General features: G+C 38.7%; 1 protein-coding gene across 6 annotated transcripts in view; it reads right to left on the reverse strand.

Moving 5' to 3' along the window:
• The window catches only part of ARHGEF28 (Rho guanine nucleotide exchange factor 28), a 239,388-nt gene that overhangs the window by 116,141 nt on the left and 97,884 nt on the right, over positions 1 to 25,363 (reverse strand). For all 6 annotated transcript variants that reach the window (XM_063453739.1, XM_063453742.1, XM_063453741.1 and 3 more), the window contains 3 exons: positions 25,007 to 25,190; positions 20,684 to 20,864; positions 13,459 to 13,528 (listed from right to left, as the gene is read on the reverse strand). In XM_063453739.1, the coding sequence (XP_063309809.1) occupies positions 13,459 to 13,528; positions 20,684 to 20,864; positions 25,007 to 25,190 (435 nt within the window). The remainder of the gene's footprint in view (positions 1 to 13,458; positions 13,529 to 20,683; positions 20,865 to 25,006; positions 25,191 to 25,363) is intronic.

Raw genomic sequence — 25,363 nt, forward strand, 5'->3', positions numbered from 1 at the left:
ATACTACACGAACACCATCACTAAACATTAAGCCTCATACTACATGAACACCATCACTAAATATTAACCCAAGCACTACACGAACACTATCACTAAACATTAACCCGTATCCTACACGAACACTATCACTAAACATTAACCCAAGCACTACACGAACACAATCACTAAACATAAACCCGTATCCTACATGAACGCTATCACTAAACATTAACCCAAGCACTACACGAACACTATCACTAAACATTAACCCTTATACTACACAAACACTAAACATTAACCCTTATACTACACAAACACCATCAGTAAACATTAACCCTTATACTTCACGAACACCATCAGTAAACATTAACCCTTATACTTCACGAACACCATCAGTAAACATTAACCCTTATACTTCACGAACACCATCAGTAAACATTAACCCTTATACTTCACGAACACCATCAGTAAACATTAACCCTTATACTTCACGAACACCATCAGTAAACATTAACCCTTATACTACACAAACACTATCCCTAAACATTAACCCTTGTACTACACAAACACTATCACTAAACATTAACCCTCATACTACACAAACACTATCACTAAACATTAACCCTTGTACTACACAAACACTATCCCTAAACATTAACCCGTATACTTCACGAACACCATCAGTAAACATTAACTCTTATACTTCACGAACACCATCAGTAAACATTAACCCTTATAGTTCACGAACACCATCAGTAAACATTAACCCTTATACTACACAAACACTATCCCTAAACATTAACCCTTATACTACACAAACACTATCACTAAACATTAACCCTTGTACTACACAAACACTATCACTAAACATTAACCCTTGTACTACACAAACACTATCACTAAACATTAACCCTTATACTACACAAACACTATCCCTAAACATTAACCCTTATACTACACAAACACTATCCCTAAACATTAACCCTTATACTTCACGAACACCATCACTAAACATTAACCCTTATACTTCACAAACACCATCAGTAAACATTAACCCTTATACTACACAAACACTATCCCTAAACATTAACCCTTATACTTCATGAACACCATCACTAAACATTAACCCTTATACTTCACAAACACCATCAGTAAACATTAACCCTTATACTTCACAAACACCATCAGTAAACACGATCACTAAAGATCAACCCTTGTACTACACAATCACTATCACTAAACATTAACCCAAGCACTACACATGGCCATTAAACATTAATCCCAACATTACCGTAACGCTTACCTAATGGTTTTTATACAATATACATTTCATCAAGTATCCTGCATATAATATATATATATATATATATATATATATATATATATATATATATATATATATATATAAATAAGGTGTGCATGTCATGATGCATCTTTTATATATTATTAAAAATATATAGCTAGATTTGATATCAAATGATATTTTTAGGCTAGCAAAGTGTTTGTGTAAGTGTCTGGTAGTGTATGGGTTAATGATGAGCGGCGGCGTGGCGATCACGCGGGTCCATGACGCCACTTCCGCCAACCGCCCGGCTACGAGCGGATCACTTCCGCCAACCACTACAGTCCACCAATGAGACATGAGGAAAAAAAGGCGCAAAATCTCTCTGTCCAATTAAAGAGACACATACAGATAATATTCTACAAGGATATGCAACCTAATGTATTATTGGATAAATGGACTGTAATCACCAAAGGGGAGGACCCCCAAAACCATTTAAAAGGAAGATCTAGAGGACAAAATACCACAGCAGACTGAGGAAGCTCCACACCAAGGAGTGAAACGCTTATTTTAAAAGGACTTTTTATCCAGGACTTTTTTACTATTATTGTTTTTATTTATTTCACAATAAATTCATCTTTTTTTTATTAAAGATCCTTTAAGTCCTTCCTTTTTGAACACCTCAAGAATATCTTCCCAGGGGTAGTGCCATCCCCACTGAAATTGGCACAACACGTATATACCTAGAGCCGGGACCCACAAGCTCAGGACCAGGTGAGCACACCATTTATCTTGAAAATAATTGTGTCTTACAAACACCTCCTACACATTGGTCTGCTCTCTCCGTTTTTGTCTTTGAGAAACATCCTATATCGAAGGAGACGGGCGGTGCTACCCCCAAAATAAGCACACAGGCTGAAATACGGAGCCAGTGTTCTTATATAAAGGCTCCTTTAAATGTGAGTGTTCCATTCGTTTAGAAACCACCACTACAGCTTTTATTATAACTTTATTATTTTAAAACAGTCTGCACTATATTGTATTTTTTTGTGTTTTCAACATGTACCGTATACTCTATGATTGAATGAGAAACCATTTGGTAAGCTATACATGTCAAAGCGCTCCACTTGTTGGTATAAGTTTTTTGTCACTTACACCACACTATAACTTCTAGTCCATCTGGTCCGATCACACAGAAGAGCTACTGTAGCACAGATTTATGAGAAAATTATTAATGCTGGCCATAATAGAAATGTGTCAAAACACAAAATTAATTGCAGTTTGCTGCGTATGGGGCTGTGTAACCTCAGACCGGTCAGAGTGCCACTGAAAGTGCCTTTAATGGGGACAGGAGCATTAGAATTGTACTTTGGTGCAATGGGAGAAGGTTGTCAGGTCTGCTGAATCACATTTTCTTTTAGACCAGGTGAATGGTCCTTGTGTATGCATTGTTTACCTGGGGAAAAGATGGCAGCAGCATGCACTTTGGGAAGAAGGCAGGCCAGCGGAGGCAGTGTTATACTCTGGGCAATACTCTGCTGGGGAACCTTGGGTCCTGGCATTCATGTGGATGTTACTTTAACATGTATCATGTACCGATAGATTGTTGCAAGCTACAGAGAGCTAGCATTTTCCCTGATGACAGTGGCTGCTTTTAGCAGCATAATGCACCCTGGCCCCACCGCTACATGGTATTAGGCAGGTAGTTATAATGTTGTGGTTGATCAGTGCATAGGGGAATGGATGCTCCGGTTCTACACAAAATTAGGGACCTCAGACTGCATGCAGCCAATCTATGCATTATAATAGAATATCCATACATGATCATTTATTACAAATTAATTAGCTCTCCCTTTTACAGTTAGGCCTGGGAAGGTTATAATTTTGGCTGTGTACGCCACTAAAATGGATTGGAAATGAAATAACTTAAATGCAATTGAAGTGCAAACTTTCAAGGGGTTGAACAAAAATATTGTATGAAACATTTAGGAATTGCAAGTCTTCAGTTGTTGTTTGTTCGTAGGTCTTTCGGTCTTAAGTTTTATCTTCACCAGTGATTCAGTGTCTTTAAAAAAGCCATTCATGCCCATGCCATCACACTGCCTCCACCATGTTTTACAGATGATGTGATATGCTTCGGATCATGAGCCATTCCAAGCCTTCTGCATACATTTTTTTTTTCTTCCCATCATTCAGGTACAGGGTGATGGTAGTTTCATCTGTCCAAAGAATGCTGTTCCAGAACTAGGCTGGCTTTTTAGATATTTTTTTTGGCAAAGTTTAATCTGGCCTTTCTATTCTTAAACCTTATGAACACTTTATGGTGAACCCTCTTTATTCGCGCTCTCTAAGTCTTCTCTTTATACTAGACTTGAACAATCTCCAGGAGGTAGGCACATAATTATCCTTCACTTGGCTGGATGTTGTGAAGGGATTTTCTTTACCATGGAATAGGTCTTATGATTATCTACCACGGATTTCCATGGACGTCCAGGTGTTTGTCTTGTAGACCTGTGTTGCAGTACGTTCTTTTTTTCTCCGAATGTACAAAACTGCCGACTTAGCCATTCCTAATGTTCCTGCTATGTCTCTGATGGATTTTTTTTCTTTGTAGCCCAAGTATGGCCTGTTTCACTTGCATTGCTCCTTTGACAGCCTTTTATGGGTTCATAGCAACAGCTTCTAAATGCTAATGCTACACCTGGAATCAACTCAGATTGTTTACCTGCCCTCAAATTAAAGCTAAACAGCCGAAATACAAAAACTTGTGTCCGTGTCCAAATATTTCTCGATCTAACTGCATATACACATTTAAAAAAGCAATCTATTTAGGCTGCAGCATGTTTATTGACTTTAAGAGAAAGTAACAGAAAATAAATATAACCAAATACACTAATGCCAATAAAAACTAATTTAGTGCGATACAGGATTGTCATGCTGTCATATGTACAGTTTATAATATCAAGCAGAAAAATTAAATAATTCAAAACAATTGAAGGACAATGGCTAAAAATGTTATTTTATTTTATTGTTTTTGTTTTTTAAGTCTCCAATATCTGTTACATTTTATTTGCAGCCAACGTCCTCCTGTAAGACACTGGAGGTCCCAAAGATTTTACAAGCCTGGTAATTTTAACACATTGATTACCAGAAAGGTTAAACAAGGCAATGAGTTTGCATAGACTCTTTGGTGCGCACAGTGTTAATATGTGGATGTAAACTTACAGCAAAGTATAATGGGACCTTGGAGAGTGATTTACAACAAGCACACCATTCTTACACTGTATCCCTGAACAACTCTCAACTGCACAAGAGTTCAGCAGACTTAATTTTCTCTACCACGAACCGGTTCATAGCACACAAACATCTCACGCCTCGTCAAGAGGTCTACATAGGCGCACAGAAAATAGCAATGAATAATCAATGTGTTATTATGCAGGCCTGTATTAATTCCCTGCCTTTGATGTGTATAGAACGAAGCCTACTGATGATCAGCTTAAGTATCGGAATTAGGAAAAGTCTGACATTCATGCATGTTGGCATTCCTCACTTCACTTAAATTATTGTTGCAGATGAAGCTTAAAGTACCACTTCTCTACGCCTAGAATTTATCCATTCTCAACTGCCCACTTCTGATTTAATTTAATGAATAGCAATGAGTCTTAGCTTTAAATTACCATAAAATAAAGTTTTTAAAAATCGCAATATTCTATGTTTTAAATCCAATAATCCTAACTCTCTTACTGCTAGCCATTGGATAGGTGCATATTGGAGGGGGGGGGGGGGGAGGGGAGGGATGGTGGTGCAAGGGTTAGGCAATTGTAAAGTATTTAACAAATAATATAGTAATTATCACTTTTGGTTAAAGCTGTGAGGAAATCAAAGCTGTGATAATTTACCTGTAAAGGCCTGGGTAGGTTTATCTAAAGTGTCCAGTGAAATATGAAAATATGAACTCAAGGTTATTTGCAGCAAGAATGAAAGAATCTCTCTTCCAGAATGTGATTTACAAATCCCATGATGCCACTGGTCCTATTCATGAACTTTATTCAGTACCCTGCAATTATCAGAAGTTCAATCTTCAGAGCTCCTATGGCAGATTTTTTTTTTTTTTTACTATTTACATCAGAGACGAGTTTTTGTTAATCTCTTCTCTGCAAAACTTATATGTGTTACATATAAAATTAATGTTCTCTTCCCTCTGGGTGGTATTTGTTTATTCCTCATTCTCGGGTCATCTACCAGAGGCCTGGGAGTCTGAGGGTTCTGTGCAGTACCTAGAACATTTTGACAGAGATTTTAGATGTTCCACCTTCCAACAGCCCTGAGTGTTCCCATCACAACTAGGACTACTACAGTATTCCCATCCTTACTAACTCCTCTTTCAGTCACTGTTTTTTGTCCACCTTCTCATGTGAGTCTTCCAGTTTGGGCATTCACAATTCAATCTTTGAAGGCCTTTATCTGGTGTAGGACTAGTCTGTCACTTGACCTCCATCACCAGACAAAAAGAATAGATTAGACAAGGTGTAGCAATATTTTCTCATAGCCATCCAGAACTACTATGGTTTGAGCTGCCTGGGTACACCGCATACCTCATTAAAATAATTTGGTTTCTCTCAACAACCATGAAGTTTGGAAAAGGAGTACCTCCTTTATCCAACCATAGTCACCAGGCCCTGAGCTTCTTTAATGGCTGTAGAGGACGAACATCGCAGGGTTGGTGCTTGGATAGTCAGACATTACGGTGGTCTATTCAACCTGTCAGGACAATTAACTAGTTGTGCGCTAAAGCCTACTTAGTCCTGAGTGAGGGCAGGAATGTACAGATGGTCTACTCAGATTAATGTATGTATATGTTAAGCTGTTTTAGAGAGGTTTATAAAGTTCTATTCAATTTCTTACCAGAGACAGACATCAACTACTGAATTTCAGAATGCATCAGATGTCTTTGTCCCATATTGCTCATTAAGACTCAAAAGAGGTTACTAAACATCATCTATGTGAATTAATTTGGCTCTTCAGGTGTTCTGCACCTTCTTGCTACAGGAGAAAGGGGTGGGGAAATTTTGGCAGAGCTCTCACTTTTCACCTCCAATATTTGCAAAGGTTCACATACACCAACCGATCTCCATAGTGAAGGCTATTGACATTCATTTTTGTCAACTGTTTCTCTGTCAATGTAAACAGGATTTCAAAAGAAAAATATGCTTTAACTCTGGCTTTGCTAATTATGTACCATCCAGATACCATCTGGAAATTAACATTTGATGAGGATGTGTAGTCTTAAAGAATGTAGCAAACACCTGATTTGGTTTCCAGACTCGAGTTGGAGAATAGTCTCCAGTTCAAGAAGAACTCAGTGGACATTTTAGACTTTCTGCATTTTTTGTATTTTGTGATAAGCAGCAGACTGTATTTAACCTGTACTTTTTGGATTATTGGGCATAGTCCTGCTTGTAACAAAAAAAGAAAAAAAGAAGCAGTTTTTGATCTTTTTCTTCCTGTCCTCCAACCCAATATTTCCATTCTCAGTCATCCAGTTTTCAGGCCAGAGACCTCCTTGTCAACCTGTTCTGGTCATTGATGCTGGTGCAACAACTTAGGTGAGGATTAGAAGTGAATTTAAAATTTAAGGCCAAAATAGCCAAATTTGATTTTCTAAGTCAGCAATGTTTTCAGTGACAATTCTGGTCTTAAATTTGAAACTCACTTGGAATTCACACTGGAGTGAATATCCCTGCTGCTGGTGTACTCATGTTATGGTCATTGGAGGAAGGTAGGGTCTCCATCGTTTGTTTCACTGCAGCCTTGATTTTGTACTTGTATTTTTAATTTTTTTTGGCTGACATTTGCAAGATCAGGACAATGCTCTCTCTTTGATTGGCTGGCTTCCATTTAATCAACAAGCCTCAATTCAAATAATGTACTGAAAAGGAAACCCATAACAATGCTTCAGGGAATGCCTGACATATTTGGTTGCTCAAGCACTCTGTACAAAAATGACCAAGTATATCTGGTAGTTTGCAGAAGGAAAGTGTCATTGATAAGCAAGTTATGTTAGATGATCCATGTGGCTTGAAAGAACACTTAACAAAAAATTTAAAATGTCAGTAGAGATTTGTATTTGAAAACATAGCCATATTTTGTGCCCAACTGCTGCTGAGCTAAGGGGAATTGTAGGAGTAATGTGCCTCAGGAATGTCCCTTAGAAACAAAAATCAGTAAATATATAACCTCAGATTAATCAATCGTACTCCGAGCACCCACAGAGACAGGAAATGAGCAAGAACAGATCTTGTGAGACATTTACATTTTCCGACTTCAAGGGGGGTGAGAAAGTTTCCCACTAAACAGATCAGTTTAAACCTCTTTGCCATCGACAAACAAACGTAATCTCAAATCATTATGTAAATTGTAATGTATTAATTTTTGGTTGATGCAAAATCGAGACCAGTAGTTCTTACCTCTTTTCAACCTTTGGGCTGGGACCCACAAATGGGTCCTTAAGTCAATTATGTTTGTGCCCAATTGTAGGCACACAAATATAATTATTAGGCTATAGGCACCTGTCCAATAAAAGTTGGTTACCATAGCAAATTTTTTTTAATATTCAATTGAACAAATCGGTTGCTAAATTAATTTAGCAACTAAAGAAATAGATTAAAAGGAAAAAGTTACATACATAATTTGGATCTGTGACAAAAAAAGGTTAAAGAGCAGTACATCCAATCTATACTACAACGATTATTGAAGTGCACCGCTCAAAGTTAAAGCGAATCTGTCACTTTTAGGAGTCTTTACATATTTTGCAAAGACCCCCAAAGGTGATGTCTCCGGTTTGGGTCTGGCAGCCATGTGGTTCAGTCAAAGGTAGGTTTTATTTATCTGAAGCTGTCCCTCACAGCCACTGCTTCTTTATCGGCTCGATTTAGCTCCTGGTGCGTCATCTGCCAGGAGCCGCGTTAGTGTTGTACTCTTGTGCATGTGCTATGGAGGACCCCACAATAACACGGGAGCCTCCATAGATATCTCCTGATGAGGAAGACGGTTATTGATTCCCACAGATATCACTCCAACAGTTGACAGAGGAGCTTCTCTTTTTGTGAACCTCATTCTTGTCTATAAGAAAAAGTAGTCCGTACTTTGTCTTTTTGGATCTTTGCATTGCGTATAAGTATTTTATAAAGATTATATCCAACATTTAGAACACAACAGACCCACTAAAAGCAGGTGTGCACTGAAAAGAGAGGGATTAAAAACAGATAAAACTGTCGCTTTACTTACTAACCGATTTTCTTTCCAAACAGCATAGAAACCCTCTGTCGTGATATGGATGGAAACATTTTGCAAAAAAATGGACCACCACACAAGATATAAAGAAACAAAAGTTATAAGGGATATGTGGCGCTCAGCAAAATAATAATCCAGTGCAGCCTAAAATAACTTAAAGTGTATTGTCCCCAAGTACACTTTAAATTAGTCGCATCATTTTGATTGACGTGCGGCCATCTTGAAGGTGGCATTCTGGACTGTATTGTGGCCGAAACAGGATGTATCGCCATCTTAGGGGTGGCGATGTGCATCTGGTTTGGACACTATATGGACACTAGTCGTAGACAAGTAATTAACACACCTGAATCTAATTACATTTATTTTTAGGGTATGAAACAGCTTGTTGCCCCTGTTATTTCAGATTGTACCTGAGGAGGACCTGCACTAGGTCAAAACGTGTGGTGTTTATTTTATAATTTGTTCTTTTAAATATATATGGAATAAACGTGTTTTTACCATTTACCACACGGTTCCTGGTTCTTCTGGATATCCCACTGTTCCAGTAAAGACCTTACTACAATTTCCTGTTATCCCAATGGTGGATGAAATCCTGTTACAGTTCAGAGCCAATCTAAGGGCTCTGAAAATTGTGAGTGTTCCATTTTACTCTACTACTGTTATTATGGTTCCTCTTTTTTATATTTATGTTATGTAGGGCTCTCTTATGATTATACAGAACACAGTACACCACAAAATATGTCTGAAATGTAACACTTTACACTTTAAATGGACACGCTAGGCAATATAACCATTCCATGCCTGTAGTCTGGTACCATCCATTCATTCAGTGTTTTCAACCATTTTCAAGCAGTTTAACACAGAGTGAGGGACCCTTGTCACACACACCCTGGATACCACTAAAGAAATGGCTACGGCAGAGATTACACAGTTCCATAGCCATACCAATCCATGCCAGCAATCTGCACGTGACAGACTGACAGTGGTCAGCCGACATTTTCAGCCAATAATTGCGGCCCACTGCTGCTCAGGCTAATGCTTCCTCATCAGTCCAAGAAATAAAAAAGGGGTTGGACTGCTGGGGACATTCATTTAGCATTACATAATTAAAAATCATTTATCACTGAATGGAACATAGTATTAGGGATTCCAGACACTAAAACCACTTCAATGAGAAGTCTATATTGTCCCTTTAAATTTCTTAACTATGTGTATGTATAAAAACAGAATACTGTTTCACCTATTATCCTAAGTCTTATCAAGTTTATTCACTAAAGTGTGAATGATGTGAATCCAAAATAGCCAAACATAGCAGACATGTTTCCAGTTTGGCTACTTTGTCCTAAAATTGGAGATTCACGTTTCATTCACACTAGATTCCTGACAATTCACACTTTAGTAAACATCCTAGTCAGTCTCAAATTCCCTTTTTTCCATGTATAGTACAATAGATGTCCAGAGACTAAGGACTAGGTCAATTTGGGAGATGTGCAGGGCCATAAGAGTCACTGGTCTTCAGTTTTTCCAAAATCAGTCCAATACCTGGATAAGTGCCGGCTCCTTACCAAGATGTCCGGACATGGAAATATCACTCATGGCTTTTGCCTACTGCTGGAAAACGCAGCCAACTTTAAGTCTTTAAGTCTTTGTGGAATCTTGGAAATCATGCAGCAGTACTGAGGCCCTCTGCATGGTGACCAGTGAGATGGGCCAGTTTTTAAAACCTCCACATCTAGCAGACAATATGGAGGTCAGGTGTTCGGGTTATCATACTAAAGCAAATCATCCAGCAAGAGACACAGCCAATCCATGTCATCTCTAAACAGGTAATCCAAGCAGCAACAAAAACTGTCCAATTCCAGAGGGATACACCATAGAGTTGACAGGTAGGACACACACCTGCTATTGGAAGGTCCAAAATTAAACCAAAACTCTTGATTCTCTAAACATGCCAGAGTTTGAAAGAAAAACATTTGAATCCATCATAAACCGAAGATGTATCACACCAATCCTCTCCATGAATCTATATATAATAAATGTAATTGAAATGTAAACCTGTCTGCCTTAATTTTGTTCAGTTAGCCTCTAGAAAGACGTTATGATGCATGGTTTGCCTGGTGGCCATGGCTAACTTTTAAAGATCTGGTGAGAACGCTACAGTTGGTAGCAAACACACCCATTATTAAAACATGCTTGTCAGCAAACTAATTTATTTGGGAACAAACAATCAAGCCTTTAATTGCAAGCTGGGTAATGCATTACTATAAATAACAGGAAACACAAGGAGTGTGTCTGGGCTGATAGGCGTCTCTGTACTGTGTGATCAGAAGATGTAAGGGACAGCAGCGTTTCAGTAGGAAGAGGGCTATCAAAAAACACAGGAACCAAGAGTACAATCCTGAAAAGCAAGACTAAACATTAAAGGGAAATCCTGTGACGTGCACAAAAGCCTGCAATAAATTGGTCACAAGTTACAAGAAGTGCATTGCCGATCCTCAGATTGACCAACGGCTTCCACACGAGGCTCATGCTATAGCAATCCAGATGGACATATCCATCCATTGCTCTACATTGGTGGGAGTGGGGCACAAAAAGGATGAATCCACATTTCTATGCAATCTCATGCCTAGACAGAAACTGGCAGAGGATAATGTTTGCAGCAGCTACCTGTTTGGCGACACCTGGTCTATATAACATGTATTCCTGTTTCTGAGACTGTTACAAGAGGATTTTAATTTAGCATTTGGGTAGGATTGAGTTGTTAAACTGGTCAGGGCAGGGTTGGAGTTGGTTCTGCTCCACTCCACGACTGTCCACAGAAAAGATGCTAACGCAAAAACAAAAACGGCATTTACATGATTATGATCCCCATCGTGAATGGGCCTAGCCTTTCTGCGCATTACACTTCCAAGTGCATTGCAATACTCCACCGAGCCATCACCGAGGTTAATGTGAGAACTCCACAAAGCCAAGTTCAAGTACCCCGGATTTTCTCCTTAACAGAGCAAGTTATCGCATACACAAAATAGTTTCCCATGAAATTTGATGGGAGTACTTGACACAATTAGAATTCAGTCAAAAGAGGCCTCCATTCAAGAGAACACCTGCCACTTGCAGCGCAACTGTGCATGGGCTGGTAGCTACCTTTCAATTCTATCAGGTGACTGGAAGCACTTGATAGCACTTTTTTGTTAGTTTGTTTTTTAACTTAAAACGGGTGCAAAATTCCCCCTGAAAATATTATTTTAATCAACAGAGCATAAGACAGTCTATAGTCAGTTTAACATTATTTTCAAACATTTCAGGTTTGTTTTTTGTTGTTAAACTAATTTTTAAGTTTTGTAAATACACATTTGCACTACTTGCAATCTTTTGTGGTATTAATGTAGAATTTACCACCATGCATCCGTGATCTCTTCTTCATAAGAGACCATTTGGCTAATTATTATATTTCTATGTAATTTGTTTTCAAGCAATGTGCAGAAATTAAAACTGCCGAAATCAAATGTTTGGTTAGGCTCTTTTCTTATGGCCATTACATATGTGATCCTTAGCAGGTCGATTTAATGAATACATATTTTAATAGAGAATTATTATTACATAATATCATAAATGTGTTTTTAAAACTCTTTAAAATAGTAACACGTGAGAATTTTTTTTATGATTTATGAATTGACGTAGATGAGAGATTAAAATTATCTTTTTAAATTACTTTTTCTAAGATATTCAGTGAACAATGCAGCAGTTGGAACAAAATTTGTGAAAAATTCTATTTTTCTTTTTTTTTTTTTTCACCATTATAACAAAAGGCATAACGGTATTTGCCATTGGAAAATTCCAAGGACATTCCTGCTCTTTGAAATCACTCCCAGAACAGGAAGTGGAGTTACATCACCAGTTTCCAAGAGGGACCATTGCTACACTGCTCGAAATATGTACATGAGAAACAGGACAACTAATTATCTGATGCTCAATTAACCATTTATGTTATAAACAACTAACAATTTACCGGAAAAAATAAATATAGAAAACTAAAATGTTTTGTTCACTTTTTTTTATCAAATTAAGCATTCTATTAATAAGTTGATTCGATTGCATTAAATACACAATTAATTCATAAAGATCACATCAATCTTCATTACAAAATATATTTCCAGATATTCCATTTGATTTTGAAGCAGAGAACACAAAAACACATGGAAACGGTATAAATCTAAGTGTTCCTCTTTGCTGTGTCATCTCAGCATGTTTAAGTGCGGAGCAGCAATCCCACCAAGCATTCCATAGAATATACATTAAAAATATAAAAAATTAATTAAATTACATTAAAATAAATAAAAAAAATGAAATGCAAAGTTTTTTTTAAATCTTTTTAGATTCTTTACCCTGGTACACCTCACCTCCACAGTAACAAAAAGTGGTGAAACGCTGCAGCAAATAAATGTATTTTCCACGGAAAGTTGCAGTGAGTACGCGGTCAGAAATGCAAGAAAACACAAGCATGCCAATAATTTTCTCAGCAAACTGCTAAAAAACAAGTACTTCCCTTTAACAATATTTTCTACTGTTGATTTTTTTTTATTCCTGGTCATTTTACATTAGATGTTAAAAAGGAAATTAAATGCAAAAACTTCTAAAAATAAATGTTAAAAAATTGTGAATCCCACAGCCACACCGCTGTATTGCTTTTGGATCCATAATAGAATGGATTGCTTTAAATATACTTGTTTTCCTGTTCCTAAGCCTCCCCTCGTAGAATGAAAAATGTTATCAGTATGTCACAGAAAGAGACCCATACAACACTGTGAAAAACATAAAAAAAAAAAACTTGTTCACCAATTCGGTACTGAGTTAGGACACTGTAAGTCACTTATTCTATTACAAATCGAGAAATAAAATGGTACCTTCTTCTAAATCTGTTTCATCCGTTGGCATCTGGGTTTTATGATTCTGATCATGCACAGGATTTATAATCTGAAAAGATGCAAGAATTGTAAATTACTATAATGCATTCATTCTATAGAAAGTGCAAGGCCTGGACTGGACTGTCTTGGATTAACACGGTTGGATCCCTAACAGTAGATATAGACAGGGTTCGAAGAATACATTATCAACTTGAGAATGGTTGGAGTTAACAGAAAAGAAAAAGGCACCTCTAACAGGTGATGTAAATCACACACACAAAAAAAAAAAGAATAGGTGACATAGCAAATGTCAAGGAAACTAAAATTCAGAATAGTGCCACGGGTCAGGACGTGCAGCAAACAGACAGTGATCAAATAATAAGATGGGTCAGAAACCTAGAGGATAAAGAGAGGATGATCGAGGTACTCTCTTCACATAGAACTGTGGCGGTACTTACCTTATCCAGGGGCCGGCCGGGGTCCTCAGCTCGAGCCGCACATGGCTCAATCTTCCCTTCTGAGCGGGCCGTCTGTCACTAGTAGGGCGGCTTGCATCACGAGCGCACTCTTAAAGGGGCAGTGGGAGCCAAAAGTAGACTCAGGCTCCCATTGGCCCACGTCATTACGACGCTCCCACACACACACGTTTTGGGGGCGTGGGCATGACGTGGGCCAATCAAATGTAAGTTTAAGGATATTTAAACTTCTCTAGCCCTATCCACTTTGTCCTATCGTGGTTTCTGTTTCAGTAACCTTTAGTGCGTTCCTTGATCTATTGTATTTATTTTGGTATTGACATTGGCTTTGTATCTGACTGAGTTATCTTTAACCCTTTCTTGTCTTGTTTGCCTGTCTGACTATTACCGTGTACCTGACTCTAGCTAGTTCTTGTTTTCGCTGTCTCTCTGTTTCCCTGACCTCGGCTTGTCTCTGATTACGCTTTATCTCTATCTAACGTTTAGTCCGGTCATTCTAAGGCCCAGTAATACGTTATTTCCTAGTCTCTTCCCTTGCTATACTAAACTGCGTGTTGGGGTATTACATTGTGACATTCCTACATTCCTAAGATGCATTAGACATGAATGGGCATAAAAGAGAGGGAAAGCTAGCTATTTAAAGCTCTTTATGTGTGTACTAAAGGGGGGAGGGGGGGAATCGAATATGAAATGGAGACAGTAGGCAGCAGCCCAACTGAGGGTAACCCTCAAACCCTCTGAAGAGGAAAAGTATAACACAGAAAAAACATTGGTGGTATGATAACATGCGATGATAACAGGAAGTTGGGGAACACATGGAGATATTTTACCTGGCTTCCTGTTATCGCATGACTTCAAGTATATCCTAGGTGGGGATCATACCACCAACGCTTATATCATAGTGCAGTAGTTTGCACTAGACTTGCGAGTACATTTTTATTTATGTCCATTTGCACTATTTTATATTACTGAAAGCACAGTTGTGTTTTTCTTTTATATTTTTTTCCTGAGTGGAGGACGCTTTCATCCCTTTGGAGGGCGCTGACTACATATCCTTTAAAGCAGGGATTTTACCGCTGTACGCCCTTAACACCCTGAGCAGGCTATAGCTCTTTTAAATGTGAGTTGATTATATATATTTTCTCATTTTATCCTATTAGTTTGTACATAGTGTACCATTGACTCCCCTCGCTTTTGTCTTTTATATATATGGAACGGCTGATACACATATCCGTAACAGCGAGAATTATACTGCTGTACGCCCTTCAAACCCGGAGCTAGCCATAACTCTTTTAAATGTGAGTTGATTATATATATTTCCTCATCTTATCCTATTGGTTTGTACATACTGTGCCATTGGCTTCCCTCGCTTGTGTCTTTTATAGTTACGGAACGGCTGAAACACATACAACATTGAGGACTCTATACTTCCAATTACCAAAATATACTTTTTATTCATAACAAAGACTCTTCTACTATAATACGGATTTTTTTTGATTGTTTCTGGTGTTTGTTCGTATTGCTATTCTTTTGTTTTTTCTTTATGTGTGTATGCCCAGGACCGATAAAACACTTTGGACTTGTGGTGCTGCTTCTTGGCTTTATCACGAATAGTGTTGCACAAGAGGATCAGACCTTGTGTCAATAATGACAAGTGGAACAAGCACCCAATGACAATCAACCTGTTTGATGCCAGTCAGCCCAAGTTACTGACACCATGTTGCCTTTAAACACACCAAGTTTAATTTTAAAAAATCCATATCGGTAAAGCTCTATGATGGCATTATGGTCAGTATCAAAGTTACATATCTAAGTTCTGAATAGAGACATGCATCCATCAAGTCAGCCTCGCTCACATCGTTTTTTGCGGTTGATCTAAAGGCACGGAAAAAAACCAGTTTGAAGCGTTAGACACATGTGTCTCTCCAACATATATCATTTTTTAGTGTTCAGTCTGTGTTAGCGGAGCTGCAGTACCAGTAAAAAAAAAATTAAAACATTTTTTTACATTTCCACATAATGTAAGTTTTGTTGAGAACTAAAAAAACATCAGAATCTGACAGCCAACATCAGCAAAATCTTCTTGCACAATCTCAGTAAATCAATATAAATGCACAAAAAGATTTTGGGATGATCTGACTGAGGCCAATTCTCCGCTAGGACCTTCCATAATTGCCTGATCAAGACTCCCAAAATGATAAAGGCATGAGACGCAAAGACTCAACCCATCAAACACAAACTCTCTAGGAGTTGTTGGTAGAAAACAGACAAAAATTACCAAAATTAGTCATCCCAAAGGCCATTTGTACCAATTTGCTAAAATATACACACTGTCCGAATACCATTACACTCAAATTAGGTCATGTTTAGAACCATGTAAAAAAAAAAAAACTAATTCATGCCAACACAAAGTTCATTTTGCAAAAGTTCAATATTATAGCTGTCAAATGACCACTATAGTGCCAGGAAAACATACTAGTTTTCCTGGCACTATAGGGCCCTGAGGGTGCCCCCACCCTCAGGGATCCACTCCCGCCGGGCTCTGGGGAGAGGAAAGGGTTAAAACTTACCTTTCTCCAGCGCCGGGCGGGGAGCTCTTCTCCTCCGATCCTCCTCCTCTCCTCCCATTCGGCTGAATGCCCACGCGCGGCAAGAGCTGCGCGCGCATTCAGCCGGTCGCATAGGAAAGCATTATCAATGCTTTCCTATGGACGCTTGCGTGCTCTCACTGTGAGAATCACGCAAGCGCCTCTAGGGTTTGAGGGCTGGATTAACCCATTTATAAACATAGCAGTTTGTCTTAAACTACTATGTTTATTAAAAAAATGGGTTAACCCGAGCTGGACCTGGCACCCAGACCACTTAATTAAGCTGAAGTGGTCTGGGTGCCTAGAGGGGTCCTTTAATTTCTTTTATATCTCACTAGTATCAATTCAGCAATTTTACTAGCGCTAGTATCAATTCAGCAATTTTATAATTGATAATATATACATTTGCATTGCATTGTTTGAGTCTAAAGTAATTTGTTTTCCTTTAAAAAACAAATGGAATTTTGTATCAGGTGCACCTTGTGCATTCAGTTATTGACTTTTATTAAGAGAACACGTTGAACAAGTCCATATCCTGTAAAAGTACAAACAAAAACGAATAAAAACAAAAATTAAAAAAACACAATGACATCCTTACAAACCTCTAACTTTGGGCATCTTAAAAAGTATCAAACATCACAGACAGGAAGAAGACCTACACAGTACACAACATAAGAACACAAGTCAGGATAACAAAGGATGAACAGGTGAAATCTTGCCAAGATTTACTTCCAAATTCCATTACTCATGGCACTCTTTCCATTGAGACAGGCTCTATTTGGATCACAAGATGGCCAATTCATTAAAAGTTAGCCCCATAATGTACAGGAAATCAGGATCTAGGACAGGGGTAGGCAACCTTTTAGCAGCACTGTGCCGATATAGGATTGTGATGTCCCGTAGCGTGCCGGTCCTATTTTTTTATAAATCGAGGTGTGTATGCTGCCGTATTCTGCTTGTGTTATTTTTACTGTAATTGCTTTGTATCGTTGTATTTGTGCGTATATATGCAGGGCTGTCTTTAATAATGACTAGACCCTGGGCAAAGCATTTGCTTAGGGCCCCCTGGACCCTGTCCCCCCTTCCCAGGCATGCAATCACGTCCTCCACCTCAACACAGTGGCGGACCTAAAGTAGAGAGGTGCAAGAATTCTTGGCGGTCTCCCTGTTGCACGGTTGATTAAAAGGTAGATCCCCATCTGTCGTGCAACTCAAGAATAGCATTGACAGCTGGGGCTCTACCATTTACTCATGTTTGCAGGTCTGTATTTAGCACTAAGACGTTTTTGTGTGTTTTTGTGGAATATGTTTGTATGTGGTGTTGGCGTGATTGCAAGCACACACACACACACAGATATACTGACACACACACAGATATACTGACACACACACAGACATGCTGTCATACAAACATACTGACACAGACATACTGACACAGACATACTGACACACAAAGACATACTGACACACACAAAGACATACTGACACACAAAGACATACTGACACACAAAGACATGCTGACACACACAAAGACATGCTGACACACACAAAGACATACTGACACACACACAAACATACTGACACACACACAAACATACTGACACACACACACACAAACATACTGACACACACACACACAAACATACTGACACACACACACAAACATACTGACACACACACACAAACATACTGACACACACACACAAACATACTGACAGACATACTGACACAGACATACACTTTAAAACTCACCCTCCAGTTTCCTACCTTTCCTGCTGGTGGCTGAGGGCGTTGGGAGTTGGGGTCTAGAGCTCTTGGCCAGCCCCCCTCCAATCTGCCTAATCTTCTTTCCTGCGCGCTCCTCTCTTTGTGGGAGGAAGTGATGCGTGGCCGTCACTTCCTCCCAGCCTGCTGCCGAAAAGCAAGGGGCCCGCTCGCGCTGTTAAAGCACCTCAGCGTGTGACCGGGTCCCTGCTGACAGAAGCCCAGCAGGTTGTCCTTTGTGCATGGGCCACCCGGTGGGCCTCCTTAGTGTGCAGATTACCAGCCAGAGGGTTAGAAATAGTTAAGGCCAGCAGGGCTCACGGTGCAGCTGCCCAGTTTGCCCCGCGTTAAAGAAGGCCCTGCGTATATGAGCTATTATATTGTTTATGTTCATGAGTAGTTTATGGTATTGTGTATGATACATATGAATGTAAGCTGTGTATGGGTGCTGCTTGCGGAATTGTGTGTGTGTGTGGATGGATGGATATGTCAAAGTGTGTGTTTGGTAGTGTGTGGGGGTTGTTTGGGGTATTGCATGTGGGGTTGTGTGCATGTATGTGGATTGTTAGTGGTGTTTCAATTGTGTGTGAGCTGTCCGTATTATTTGTATGAGGGGAGGGTTATTCTGCATTTCTGTGTATATCTAGCAGTGTGGGTGGCTTCCCTGGGTTCCAGTGGGGACTAGTCTGGCCAGGTACATGTCAAGGACAGAAGCTGCAACAGCAACTGCGAGCTGCTCTACTACAGAGTGGCTTCCTATTCACAAGTGCTGGGAGGAAGTGATCTGAGATCACTACCTCTACGTGCTGCAATGCATAAATTGAGGATTGTCCTTCACCACCTTTTCGGATTAGCAGATATCTGAAGTTTTACTGGGACTCCTGATAGGCCAGAGCCTGTTTGACTCTAGCAGCCTTGAGTGCCGTGCAAAGACACCTCGAGTGCCGTGCATGGCACTAGTGCCGTAGGTTGCCTACCCCTGATCTAGGACATTAATCATTCAAGGAAATCATTTCTAGAAAAGTGCAGTTTAATTTTTTGATGGATAAGGTTTGTGAACATGTTGTGTTTGACAGGTATATATTATTGTTACAGCAAGAAGGAATGAACCGTCTGATGTAACATGGAGAGCTGCTAAGACTCACATCAAGCATCCTCCCAACACTTTACACAGATGTACAATACAAACAATTATTCACCCCGCAAAGCAGAGAGATCGAAGGGGATTAATACTGATTTTTAATGAACAGAAGACCAGAAGAGAATTATTTTAATCAGACAAGTCAATGAACGAATGTGAAATGCACAATTAATATTTCCAATTGTTTGAATCTGTCCCAGGAACACCATGCTTCCAGTAATAAATAATTGTTATTTAATGTCATACAGCTATATATTAGCGTTGTCCTACTTACTACAAAGGGACAATAAAATAATACTCCTCCTTTTCACTCTCTCATCTTTCATTAGTTACGCCAAACAGTACAATAATTTTCACCTCTTTTATCACTTTTCGCACCTTGTTTGTCACTTGCCCCAGTGGAATCCTGTGTAAGCTCACAGGTTGTGTTCTATAACCTCTGCCTTACCCCTGATTGCAATTGTCTTGACATATTGGGACTACAGTCTTGGATTTAAAATTCACAGGCAGGCTTTACAACTCCTCCCTTAGGGTTATTTATACGGTTTTTAACATTTTCACAAACATCTAGGAAGAACGCACAAGACAGATTACAGAACAGAAAGGTTCTGTGCTTATTATAATTTGTATTATTACACTAGTAAGACAATTCTCTGCAGTTGAAAGGAATGGAACACTTCTCTGTAATTTAGATCACTGAACAAGACACTGGCACCTTTAACTTGTGTTAATCTTTTTTCATGAGATCTTACTCTGGTTTCTTTTAAATTTATTTAGCCGATGTTGCAAATGACATCCCAATCCACCTTAGACAGGGCAAACATTGCAAATGAAAAGAAGAAATCGAAAAACATTGTTTAAATGATCCTTTTCTCTGCCATCTCTATACTGATTGTCAGGTGTAAGGGGAATAGATTAAAACAATGACTGACAGGGGGATAAAATGGAGGCACCCAGTTGCAGGATAAAGAGGTGTGGATTTTAACATTTAATTAAATTTTTCCCATCTTAAAAATACATATTTGTTAAATATAGTGATAAGTAAACATAGTATTACAATTCCAGGTACTTGACAGTTCCTCTTTAAAATACTGCCCATTGCCAAGCATCGTAATATAAGTGTATAGCACTTGACCTCAGCTTAGAATGATAAGATTTTGCTCTTACAATAGTTTAACCAAACCATAAACTAAGCAAGTAAAATTAAAAGTACTTGTCAAAGACACAAAATGATGAAGAGAAATTTGGAGACATACCTTTTCACAGAACTGACTATCCCACAAACATTTCCTAAGAAGCTCGATATCTGCCTCCAACGAATATCCAGCAGGTTGGAGTCTAGTTAGGGTCACTACACCAGAAGATTGGCAGAACCTCAAGAAGGTATCCTCATTGATTGCGGCACTGCAGAAATCAAGTGGAGGCGCATCCTGGAAACTGAAGATTATAGAGTTAACATAAATCCCTGGAGAATCGTATAGAACAGTCACACGGAATTCAGAACTTTTCCTCCTTCAACACCTGCAGAAGCAGCAGATTTGTGAAACGTGTAGATTCGATGAGATTATGTTGTCCGCCAACAGTGCAATCACCCAAATGAGCTTGTGGAGGGATTGATAAATGTTGGCTCATTTTCTTCATGTAATTGAATTAAAATCAAACAGAATTTTCTTTTAATGGGTTCTGGAGAAAGCAGCCTGGCATGTGTGTACTGCACTCGTCAGCGAACTGGAAGGGGAGTTATTTGACGAAGACTGGGAAATACAGACAGTGCCTCAAGGGAAACTGTGCACTCTTTAAGATGCTATAAACAAACGAGACATTCATAACAAAATGTACTAAAGTTCTCTAGTCATGCAAATAGGAGTACAGAGCTCTGACAGAAATGACATGAGCCTCTGCAGAGCTCTATCAGCAAACTGTGAAATACCAGGCAACGTGAAGGAAGAATGCTGCTAAGTTAGATAGTTTCGGGGCCAGCTGAAATATAAACAATTTGAATTCAACTTCAGAGACCGAGCCCACAATGTTATTTTAAAACACATAATTATACAATGCTCGAGTGACAGCACTTCAATCAGAAATGAGGTTTTAAGAACATTAACTTGTCAATCAAAATCAAAATAAAGGTAATGATGGAAAGAGAAAGTTATGGAGTGATTAAAGGGTTTATTTACCAAATGGTTCATTGTGAGAGCTGGAATAAAAACTATTTCAGGCCAAAACAGTTTTATTGAAAAAAAAATAAAAAAAAATAAAAATAGTTATTTTTCCTTCTAAGCTATTTTGGCATATCTCGTACGATTTGGCATTTTAGTAAATAAACTCCAAAGTTTTTTGTTTTTTTTTATTCGCTTTACCTATGAAAGGGGGGCTGCTTCAGATTAAGAAATCTGTTTAATTTGTGTCAGATGTTTAGATCATATTTCATAGAAGTAGAATTATAAAAAGTAAAAAAAGGAAATAATAAATTAAACATTTCTGGAGAAATGTCTTTGATGAGCGTTTGCTATTAAAATGGAAACTGGAATAATGCTCCAAATATGTAACCTAAGTGTATCAAATAAAATACAAAAAACGTAAAACCAAAATGTTATTAAAATACATTTTGATCTCATGTGAAAGAGTAATTTAATGACTGAAACATATATCCCTGGCAAAAAATAATATACATTTTATATAGACACAGTGAAAGAACACTATTTTCCTGTCAAATCAGTTGAAATCAGTTTTATATAAACCAAGGGCGTAGAGGTGGGGGGAGGCACCCAAAAAAAAAATCTTTGGACCATAACCACTATAATACGCTGCACAGATTGCTAATAGATTGCTAATATACCTTTAAAACACCCCAGGTTAGTGTTTACATACATAGATGGAGCAGGGGTCATTGTTTGAGTTGAGTCTTATTGAATGACTGTTGAAAACTCAGGATGGCAGCAGACTTCTTTGAGAATTCTGTAGTGTGGAATCCCTGCAGATGTTAGTTACAAAGTGCCACTTAATTACCATGATCTACCATGTTTGTTTATTGGATTCGGATACGCAGTGCCACGGCTACAGAGTTTCAAATCAGCAGCTTCGCAGTCTATGTACAAGGTGCATACAGAGGAAAGACCCAAAGACAGTGGTGACTAGCCCCCCACCACCTTCTATAGGAAAGATACAAAAGCTGAATTTTTCAAAATCATTAACTTGTAACATTGTTCCAGCAGCCTAAAGGAATACTATATATTTATCCAGACCACTTTAATTTAGTAATGAGATCTGGGTGCAGTGTCCCTGTCCCCTTAACCCTGCAAAGCAAAACATTGCAGGTTTATATCCACCTCTAGTACCGTCTTACTGACAGACAGCCACTAGAGGCACCTCCACTGCACTGACTGAGTAAAAATCTGTCGTGTGACAAGGCGACCCATAGGAAAGCATGAAGGTAAAAAAAAAAAGCGGGGGAGGGGGAAAGTTAACCCTCTATATGCCGCACAGGTCCCAATATTAGTAGGACACTCTAAAAGATAGTGTGTAAAATCCAGGAGTAGACTTGTGACTGATAGCTAAATTATAGGGAGTGTGAAATTGTAGAAGATAAAATACAATAAATGGGAGAATCAATAAAAAATTGTGTAGAATAATATGTACTGTGCCTTTAAATGCTAGACATTATGTACTGTGCCTTAAATGTAATGAGTGATCATGGATAAAAACAGATTTTAAAAAAAGGAGGAGGTGGATAAAGCCAGGAGGAAGGGGAATATTGGGAATGATAGAAAATAAAAAGACGAAAATAAAAGAAGGAAATATAAAAAAATTAACTGATCGTAAAGGACAATAAAATAAATAAGATCAGAAAAAAAAAGTATATAAAATAAATTAAATAATATAATATAAAACACAATATTACCCTACCTGGGGAATCCATAGCTAGTGTTATTTTAAGGTACCTTAGCAGATACATCCCACCTCACACTTAAAGTGACACCTTAAGAACTATAATCACTTCAATTCATTGAAGTAGTTAAAGTTCCCTAGAGCAGTCTCTCTGCTCGGCGCTAAACCATTTTAGAACAGTTTGAACCGGAATGAGGTAACATGGTATTCTGCAGCCTGGCTCCCAAACGAGGTATGGCACAAAGAAGATGGTGCTGTACACCACGATATGTGAAAGCATTCAATTTATTGAGGTCTCATAACAACATTTCGGCCCGATCACAAGGCCTAGTGCATCAAGAGGTATATAATGGTAACAAGCCAACATGTGATGAATAAAGAGGGAGTTAACCAGTTACATCGCGTGACCATAAGCACTTCATGGCTGCTTAGTAACAATCAATCAACTAAATAAACACAATCAATACAAACTATCAATCAACACAATAAATTCAGCTTATTAATTAGAAGGACCACTCCACAAACAAAGCATTTAGGGTAAGTTGTTTATAGTTGAATGCCTTTGTTGCAAACTCAGGATGGCAGCTGACTGTATTGGAAAATCTGCAGTTACAAATTACAGGTCAATTACCATGAGCTGCCAGGTTTATCATTGGATTCTGGAAGACAGTGCCTCATTTGCAGTGTTTCAAACAAGCGCCTGAAGTGCTATCTATGTAAGGAGCATCCCATCTTAATCCACTTTATATTATGCAAAATTGGCATTTTTACAATTCAAAAAAGAAACACCTCTCCAGCTTACAAACAGCCAGGAAGATTCTCTTCCTCTTCTGTTACCTTCTGTTAACGAAAGTGCACCTTCCTGCTCTGACCGTTCACAGTAAGCCCGTGAGAATGCGCATGTACAGGTCTCAATTCTACCTTGTCCTCTCTGGCCAAGTTCTCCCCGGTTTCTGCGTCTTTCTGGCACTCCCCCTCCTTCTGTGTGTATGTCCCATGTCCCTTAACCCAACAGTGGTATTTATTGCAATTTCTGAGACACTGTATGAGGGAGCAGAGTACTATAGAAACCTATTGTGCCAGTAAAAAAGCTTTGTTTTCCTGGCACTATAGAATCCCTTTAATTTCAGCGATGCCTTTGAGTGGTCATTTCCCGGGACAGACTGAAAGCTGGGGATCTACCAGCATTTGCAAGCTTTTTTAGATATACAGCCATTGAAAATATACATCAATAAATGCATGCATGTCATTGGGGGTATATCTATTAAATACCAAGACCCCCCCATTCATGCATTGCAATAGTAATGGTACCAGGAGTGTCCTGGTGTCATCCCACAGTAGGGAGTCAAATAATTTTATCACCTGGGTCCCCTAGGTGCTCTCGTTTGTTATATCTATTGAGGAAGTTACCCTTCTGCAGCAGAGATATCAGTTGTGTGTCTATATGGCAGAATTCAATATCTAAATAATTTCATTGAATCCATTATATCAGCAAAAACTGCACAGTAAGCAGCGAGGTGGTATTTCTTTTAGAAATAAAGCACAAAACTTGAAATGCTTGGGGCATTGTGGTAAATTATAATTTGCTTCACCAATTGCTAAAAAAAATGGGCTAACTGGCCCATAGAAAGATCACAAACCATAACCCTCAGAACACAACAAACATATTGCAATAAAACAGGTTTACTTACTTTCTCAAGAGTTCAACAAGTCTGGTATGGCCATTCCGAGAAGCCAGGTCAACTGGGGTGTCTCCATCCTCATTCTTCATTCTCAGTGCGGACGCTCCGCCCGGCCGGTACATGAGGAAATGCGAAAGCTCTATAAGACCCCATCTCATTGTTAGATGTAAAAGTGTCTCGCGGCAGAAGTCCTCTGTAAGAATAAATTTATATGTCATCACAAACCTACCTAACAAGTCATACACATTACAAATAACCCAATGGTTGTTAAGATACTTCTCATGGATGCCTTCTTCTGAGCTTTAGCGAAGGAGGTTTAGGTTTATTGGTGTTCTGAGACTTATATACACTGTGTGCAGAATTATT

The sequence above is a fragment of the Pelobates fuscus genome, chromosome 5 (genome assembly GCF_036172605.1).
Source record: "Pelobates fuscus isolate aPelFus1 chromosome 5, aPelFus1.pri, whole genome shotgun sequence".
NCBI lineage: Eukaryota > Metazoa > Chordata > Amphibia > Anura > Pelobatidae > Pelobates > Pelobates fuscus.